The 9,479-nt window shown below is 38.2% G+C and overlaps 1 protein-coding gene across 1 annotated transcript; it reads left to right on the top strand.

Moving 5' to 3' along the window:
• Positions 1–308: 308 nt before the first annotated feature.
• Positions 309–3,837, top strand: LOC143304942 (uncharacterized). The gene is made up of 2 exons (XM_076627493.1): positions 309–701; positions 1,348–3,837. Exons 1-2 carry the CDS (start codon positions 637–639, stop codon positions 2,195–2,197), a joined length of 915 nt encoding a protein of 304 aa, XP_076483608.1. The 5' UTR covers positions 309–636; the 3' UTR covers positions 2,198–3,837.
• The last annotated feature ends 5,642 nt before the right edge of the window (positions 3,838–9,479 follow it).

Below are 9,479 nucleotides of genomic sequence, written 5' to 3'. Positions count from 1 at the left end.
TTCGAAAACAACACAATCTATGCTATCGCATTAAGGTAGCACACGGTATTGACACACACAATATCATGAAACACAAACAATATTACAGAAACACTACAAAATAAACTATAATGATTAACAAATTAACTATTTCAACAACACGCTACTGTTGACATTAAACAAACGATACACGCAAGCGACCATGTTGAAAATTCGTCGCACGCACCCCAACACAAATAATAGCTAATACAATGTAATACAGCATTATAATAGCAATGCTAGGTACTGAACACAAAAAAAAAATAATAAAAAAAAAAGAAAAAAAAGAGAGAGATAAGGAAAATATATATAATAAACAACAACTAACATAACCATAACATATTATATATTATACCACATACAGGGATACAGTATTTGTACAAAGGGATAGGTCCGAACAAAACTTATAAAAATTATAAAATATATATATTAACTGTTTTCGTATGTATGTCCAGAACAGGTGGCGAGTTCATCAACCCTAACATAGAGGACTCAGACGGGCGATGGATGATGTTCAGTCTTGCCTCGTGTTCGGTTGATACGTTCTGTCTACCATTTAGATAACGGTCATCTTTGTCAAGACTGTTTCGATAACTTAGATCCAGACCACCAGGACCTATGAGACGACCCACCCACTCATTTCATATGCGGAGTATCTGCAAGAACACGAATATCATACTGTCGTATGTGTGATATAAACCTAGCGGACCTACAACCCGCTATATCATGCCTCCAATGCATGATCGTTTACACTAATCTAACTCACCTTGAAAGAAACTTTTTAGTTCAAGGAATAGCAATCCGCGCCGTAGAACTATAAAGTACTTGTATGCTACGCACAAGACCAAATACTGATGCTATCCACCTGTAAACAAACGACATTTATAATTATGCATATAATTTTCACTTATGTTTACCAATATATATATGCACGCATGTTGTAAAGTAGGCGATATCTATGACACTCACTTCCATTGATAATCCGAGTGACTCGTAAAATAAGTCGTCATATTTACCATTACACGCACATATATATATATTCAAAGACAAGCTATAATTGTAATATCTATTCCTATAGATAATATATACTTATATATTTATAACGATAAAACAAATCTCATCTATATTACTTAGCAATACGTATGCATATACGTATATAATTATAACCCAGGTAGCATTCATGGTATTTATTTTCACCGATAATAAGTTTTAACAAAAAAAAAAACATATAAATATAAATTTTTTTTTATATATATTAATAATAATAAAAGATTATTCTTATTTCTAATAAACTCGAGAGTAAGAAACAATTTAATAAATTGTTAATAGGAAGATGAATCGCCTGGTCATCGTACTTACCCTCATCAAAATAGCATACGGCCTGGTAGGATATGACTGCAATGGCAACCACCTCAACGTTACCACTATCTCTCTAAACTCCATCGGGGACTGCAGCATACAGCCTACAATGACTGAAACCCAAGATATTTATATACAACTACTTCAACTCTCAGAATTTGAATTTACCAACGTAAGGCAATGCAAGGTGCAAATAACTCGAATTGTATATTACTGTGGCATGCACTCTCACACGTCGGCAGTGCATAACGGATTCGCCGAATACCTCCATGAAACAACCGACCAACAATGTGCAAGGATGCACCAAGACGGCACGTTTTCACTCGGACCACAAAACCTTATAGTTGGCCTAAAAGATAATGCAACAGAAACAAGGTCGCTTGTCCTAGCCGGCAAGCTAACAGACGACGGCAGCTGCCAGGGAACACAGTATGTAGACCCATACGGGAGCTGGGAAAAGGTCGTCGTACAAGCAACAGTAAGGATAAGTTTAAAATCAGCAGTTGTGCCAGTACGGATCGAGGCGAACAAAATTCTACTGAAATCAGGAACAGTATGTACCTTTAGCGAAGGAAACTGTCTAGACGCTGAAGACGGATACACTTATTGGCAACCACAACCACCCTCACCATGCAAATTTGATCAGTACGATGTGCTATATGAAGGAATTGCTACAAAGATCCAGGAAATAAAAACCAATAGAGAATCAGCACAACCAGTTTACGCACTAACAACGCAAGAAGTAACATTTGCACTGACTAAAACCGGAGAACAGCCACTGTGTGGATATACCCTACTATCCACCGAACACCCCAAATAGTTGAAACAACAAGAGGAAATACGTTTATCTCCAAAAGCAAGACAGCAGTCGAAAACTTGGACATATTCGCATACGTCAACTCAAAATTCATTTACGTAGAGAAACATATTAAACGACAAATGACAACATTGTACCATGATATACTGACACAAAGATGTACCACACAGAAGAAACTAATAGAAAATGCTTTAAGCTTAGCAATCTTACTGCCCGATGAATTCGCATATACCATATCCAAAACCCCAGGACACATGGCCCTGATCGCAGGAGAAGCAGTCCACATAGTCAAATGCATTCCGGTACAAGTAAAAGTACGACATACAACAAAATGCTACTCGGAGCTACCCGTTTGGCAAGGGAATCGCACCGCATTTTTAACGCCAAAAACACACATCCTAACGCAACACGGAAACCACGGAGAATGTAGCGCGGTACTACCTACGCTATACAATATCGACGGACTCTGGCACAAATTCGTACCAAAACCCATGGAAACAATTGCACCACAGGAACTCCGCCCGGGCGTACGCCAAACGTGGCAATATTCAGCACCATCGTCGTTGGCCACGAGCGGAATATATACCCAAAAAGACCTCGATGCACTACGGGACCACGTCATGTTCCCGGCAGAAAAATCTGCAGTTTTGAACACATTGGCCAGAGGAGCAACAGGAAAAACAATCGTCCCTGGAACAGTAAACATCCTGGGAATGATGGACGAAAACACATTAACGACAATAGCAAAAAATACCGTATCAAGCTTATGGATTGGTTTTATGGAATTTGGAACTGTCAGTGCAGCAATATTTGGAATACTTGTAATATTTAAACTAATCAAGACGATAATAGATATAGCCATACACGGATACCAGTTACGTGAAACTTACGGATGTGGAATCGCCCTATTAGGAGCAATATGCGGCTCAGTTACCCACCTGCTACTATACCTCAAAAGAAAACGAAATATCGATGATCAAACAGCACAACCTCAAGGGATATCGATAACACCGGTAGTCACTTAACAACCAACGCCATCTACGTCCGCCTTGAGCGAACTCAGAGACACCATCAGTCAAATTTCCTTTGGAAATTTGAACTCCAAGGGCGGGGGTATCACGTCCCGCGCTCCGCACGCGCCGTAACAAGAACAAGAAAACTATTCTACACAAAACGCGCGAATAAAGATTTGAATGCACAAACGAACACACGGCGCTACGAAACTAAAGGAAGGATTAACAAAGCGAGGGCGACTAATAAATCCAACCAGTATAAAATAAAATAAATAAAACAAGCTAACGGATTGAACGAGTTACGAACCAAACAAATAAACCAGGAAATAAGAATAACTACAAAAAGGGAAATAATTGAAGCGCCAGAAATACATGTATATATAAATATATTTTAATCAATCAACTTGGAGAGTTACATATAAGTATAAACATATATGCTAGATATGTAATAAACTAGTAAATATTAGTGTTAGTGCTTATAATACTATGCAACAAATACAATATTATCAATTTATGAAATATAAGTATATACGAAGTTAAAAACTAATAGTCTAACGAATACATAAAACATACAATATTGTATTATTAAAGAAATAAAAGTTACATTGTCAGAAACATATATATATGTGTGCGCATTCTATTAAACAGAAACATACTTAAAACTAGCCTACGTTCCGGTAAAGAGTTATAAAATAAGAACTACGCTACGAAACATGCATGTCTCTATATAAACATATAAAAATCTATATTCTAAACTACTACTAATCTATGTGCATTCTACAATCTGAAATACATACTTAAAACTAGCCTACGTGCCGGTAAAGCATTATAAAATAAGAACTACATTATGAAACATGCATGTCTCTATATAAACATATAAATAATCTATTTTCTAAACTAAAACCACTATTAATAATCTACAAAAGAAATAGAACACACAACGCAACACTTGGGACCAAGCGACAACCTGTCGACAGGCCAAACGCTCAAAATAATTAACACCGCAACGACTTGAGGAATTGCTTACAGAAATTCTGTCATCAAGCACAAATATGTAAACACACATAAAACGCACAATAATCTAGAAATAAAACCTTCAATACTATGTTGTCACAATACAAAATATATATGTATATATGAAATCAAATGATTGACACATAACCTCAAATACACAACACTATATCACAAAAGAATCTAAATGAAAATCACTTTGCCAGAAATATATACATATATACGTGTGCGTGTGCGTGTTCTATCTTATTAAAAGAAATTAATATAAAATAAATAATTAACATTTCATTTCGTACGAACACTACATGAACGAGAGAAATATACATATAAATACGTATATATATATATATATATGTATGTGTGAGTGCATATGTTTTATATTATCGAATACTCTATAAAATAAACTACTCAAAACAACAAATAACGCAATCGAAGAATTACAAAACATTAGCCATATTGAAGTGACACACAACATAAACATATATATATATATATATATACATATTATACTATTGTCACTTTAAAACAATATTAATAAATAAATGTTCTAATTGCGGTAGAATAAGGAAAAACGAGCGACAGACGAAAAATTACTTCGATATCAAACAAAACTAAAGACCCGTCACTAAAAACTTTACTGATGACATTTATGAGCAGCCATGTTGGATTTACACGCGTCATGGCGACAGGAATATTAGGGATTAATGGAAGTCAGGCGCGAGAAACAAATCATGAAAACACATTGTTAACACTTTTCTTTAATAAATTCTATGCGCAACTACAAATGTAAAAAAAAATATATATATATAATTAATTAAAAGGGGGGAAATATAAAATTGAAAAAAATAACAAACGTAAAATAGATAACCTAACACTATCACATTCAAAATATATATATATATATATATATATATATATATATATGTCGGATCAGGATTCGAATTTTGGGCGCGCGACGACTCTTCATGTGGACTAGCCATCGTTTCACAAAGCCGAGATTTTATTTACACGTATATACAGGTCTATCACTAAGCTTAACAAATAATAAGTACAACTAATAATAAGTCTAACGAACACTAAGCCTAATGAATAATACGATCTACGAATAATTAAATTAAATAATACTATTAGCAATGTTTGAGTTCAAACGAATCCACGGTCACCGGGATAACTCCTTACTAAGCGAAACTAACTTAGACGCAAATGCGATCGTCGAAAATGCTCGATGTATCACTCTCCAAGGCAATCGCAAGAATGCCAGCCTCGTGGAGATTTTTCTCCCTGTACGATTGCATTTTGTTTTCTATACCCGTTTGGAAGCATCGAGAAGGTTCCAAACGCCGTTGCTAGGCACACTCGTTGGAAGCATCGAGAAAGTTCCAAACGCCGTTGCTAGGCAGTTTCCGCCTGGAGTTTTGATTACTAAATACAATGTATGTCCCATTGCATCGGCACCTCTGAGGCAACATCACACGTGGTTCGGCCCGCTCTCGAGGCCGCATGCCGCCACAACCACATTTCTCGGAAAACACATACAACCACTCCAGACCTCCGTTAGATAAAACATCCATCCCGTGACCGTGGCTACGTTCAGCGACCGATTGTCACCTCGAACCCAATCTCGCTTATTACAAATCTTAAGCAATTACAACTATAATAAAATCTAGGCTAAGGTACTAGAGGATGTTCCCAAAATTTCCAAGGAAGGGCTTCGGCTTTCCTTTCATCTCCGACACGGCCATCCTGACTATCACACGTCCTCGGGTGTACCTTCGTCAACAAAAAAAAAGGAAACAAGATTAGTGTCATTGTGATTAGCATTCAAAGTGCCAGTTGCATTCTGCGTGCTTTCAGTCGGGTCGTAATGACATGACGGACCATTCTCGATTTCACACCCAAATGGGTCTCATCCTTCGAATCGCACATACTCTCAAAGTTCGTTACATAACCAGCTTCGTAACACGATCGCTGTCAACACTAGACCGCCTCCAGCCTCGTGACATTGTCACTGTCGGTACTAGACCAGCTCCAGCTTCGTGACATCGTCGCTGTCGGTACTAGACCAGCTCCAAATCCGTGACATTGTCGCTGTCGGTACTAGACCAGCTCCAACCTCGAGACATTGTCGCTGTCGGTACTAAACCGGCTCCCAGCTTCGTGACATCGTCACTTCCAGTGCCTGACCGCACTGAACTCCGTCCCATGGCCGCACCTGGGCTCATATAATTCTACGATCCTCTGGGATCGGGGTACTCACATCGCCATGGTCACTGTTCTCGTCATCACAACAGACATCCAACTCCGCAGGAATGCAACTATCCGGCATTTTCCTTAACCTGTCATGACTGTACTTGTATGACCTTTTCCCATCCAGTGTTTTCAAGGTATATCGGTCTCCTTCCAGGACCTCCGATATCACAAACGGACCCCTGAATTTTGGATCCAATTTTGTCTGGTTCCTTTCTTCATTTTGGCGTAGTACCAAATCACCGGGATTAAACCTAACTACTTTAGCTTTGGTTTTATCGAATCTCTCTTTGTCATACCTAGCACTAGTTTCCATCTCTTTTATTGCCTGTTGTCTTACACTGGAGATATCTATTTCTTTTTCCTCGATGTTATCAGGTAGTAATAAGTCATACGGTCTTGCTGCTCTACCAATCAATAACTCTAAAGGACTCGATTTGGTTACGCGGTTGATGGTGCAATTCAAAGCCAATTGCATCTCCCCGATCGCGTCTTGCCATGAACGCCCGGTCGTTTCTACCATTGTGAACATATTTTTTAACGTGCTCATAACACGTTCTACTTGCCCATTGGCCCTACTTGCACCGGTCGCGATCAAATGAACTTTGATTTGTTTGCTTGCACAGAATTCTTGAAATTCCCGGCCCGTGAAACATCTACCCTGATCTGCTATTATCCGACAGGGACTACCGAACAAAAACACGGCGGACTTAAGTGCCTTGATAACGCTAAGCGAATCCAATTTGCGTGTGTGATGTAAGTGCACGAATTTCGTAAAGGCATCGATCAAGACGACGACATACTCTTTCGAGTCATTCTTGCCACTCAGCTTGCCCGTTATGTCCATGTGCACCGTATGCCACGGTATGCCGGTCTTAGGTATAGGATGCAGTTCAGCCTGTATTTTACCTGAACTAGCCTTCGAAACTCTACAAGCATGGCAGTTCTCGACAAATTTGCGAACATACTTCGCCATTCCCTCGAACCAATAATACTCATAGAGCTTCTCGAGCATTTTATCCGTTCACTGAAAATAAAAAAGGAAATCAAGACACCCGTATCATCGCCGATAATTTCCCAAGCGACAATACCGATAGAAGTTAATCCCCAATCAATTAAGTTAAAAGATGCCATAGAGACAGTACCAGTGTTCGACGGACATCGACCCTCGGTATTTCGATTTTTAAAAGCATGCGAGCGCGCACGAAACATGGTTTCTAAGCATCAAGAATCTCAGTTAGTAAAATTATTAACGAATAAGCTTCGCGGACACGCGTTTCTCGCCATAGAAGACACAGAAATAATAAGTTTAAACGATTTCGGGAATAAATTAAAAGATATGTTCGGTCCGGGAAAAACGGTTAACGAATATAAAGGGGAATTAGCTACAATATTTCAACGACCGGGAGAAGATATTTTGGACTACATAGAACGCGTCAAAGATCTCAGGCTGGCGATAATGAACGGGGAAAGGTACGAGTGCGGCACCGTATTTCAAGATAGGATAGATCGAGACACGAGGGAAGCTTTCGTTAAGGGGCTCCCAAACGAGGTGTATTTACGAGTAAAGATAGCAGGATACCAATCCTTGGACGATGCGTACCGCTAAGCCGTGAAAGCAACACGAGAATTAAAACAAGTGAACAATAGAATTCGATACCAACGTCCGACACCTTCGGATAATTATAACCAAAACAACGCTCATCCACCATACAATAGTATCTATACTGTAAACAACCGCCAGGACTGGAGATTTGTACCGCCGTCGCAGAAACATCTAAACAACCCGGGAATAGAAGAAAATGTCAGGAAAGAAACAAGAGCAATAACTTGGGAAGAAAAACGCATAAATAAATACCTCGATAGAGATCTAAATCAAAAGAGAGATGCTGATCATTTCAACCAATCAACTTTTCAATGCAAACACCATTCCGTTGCTGTGATAAGGGATAATGTCACGTTAAATAATAAAAGGACGCACGGTGCCATAGACAGGATCATGAGTGAGAAATTTTCTGAGTTACCAAACAAGATAAATAATGTTAGTGCCAAAGAACTTTCAGACAAAGCAGAAACTAGGAGATTGAACGACGAGACGACAGGCAATGCTTATCCACTGCCTAACATCACAGAGATATTGGACCCGCTGGGAAGTGCAAATCGCCTCTCCACGTTCGACTTGGCAAAGATACAAAAGCAAGACTCCACGAATTTCGTGAATGTTTCAACCATAATAGGAAAAGAGATAGCGAGTGCATCTCACTCAAAAACTTCTATAAAACCATCAGAAGGAAACTTTATCGAACTCAAAGCCAAATCATTAAATTGCAAGGAAGATCACACTATAGAAAATAAAAATATAGCTATCCCTAAATCCAAAACAGAATCTATAAGCAAAAAGGTTTGTAATAAAAATTCAAAGAATAATTCCAAATCTACCAAAAATATTCCTAAACGTTCCATACAAATAAATAATAATTTAATTATAATAAGCACTTCCAGTAAAACTATTCATCCTGAAAAGGTAGAGAAAAATAAAGGTGCTGCGAATAAAATAAATGAAGAAGAAAAAAGGGTAACTAAGGAAAAGGATTCTAAACATTTTCAAGCTGAAGAAACGCAAGTTCAACGAGCTCAAAGAAATCAAAAGGGAGAAAACAGGGAATCACCAGTCGAAGATATATATAAAAACTTGAATAAATATGCTAGCCATTGGATTATAATTGGATTAAAAATACTTTATTGGTTACTACATCTAATATTTGACGTAGGTAACATAGTAAGTAGTGCTGATCTTATGATTCCCCCAGGAAAATATGGATGGTATCACACTATACTATATACAAAATATTTTTGGGTTAATATGGCTGCGGCACTCTCAAAAATTTGTATCTTAAATGCTATTAGCAAGCAATTGGATAATTGGATCAATGTCAGTAAACCTGTGTCTTGGCGCAAACTAAAAGCTAAAATGAAGGAAAGGAACGAAATTCTCCCCGCACAAATTAGTTTCG

Source organism: Bombus vancouverensis, unplaced genomic scaffold (assembly GCF_051014615.1).
Source record: "Bombus vancouverensis nearcticus unplaced genomic scaffold, iyBomVanc1_principal scaffold0066, whole genome shotgun sequence".
Taxonomy (NCBI): Eukaryota; Metazoa; Arthropoda; class Insecta; order Hymenoptera; family Apidae; genus Bombus; species Bombus vancouverensis.
This window is presented reverse-complemented; position numbering and strand designations above follow the sequence as displayed.

Coding starts and splice junctions, on each gene's coding strand:
- LOC143304942 (XM_076627493.1), top strand. CDS start 637: ATGAGACGACCCACCCACTCATTTCATATGCGGAGTATCTGCAAGAAC. Junction 702..1,347: donor AACACGAATATCATACTGTC/GTATGTGTGATA, acceptor AATTGTTAATAG/GAAGATGAATCGCCTGGTCA.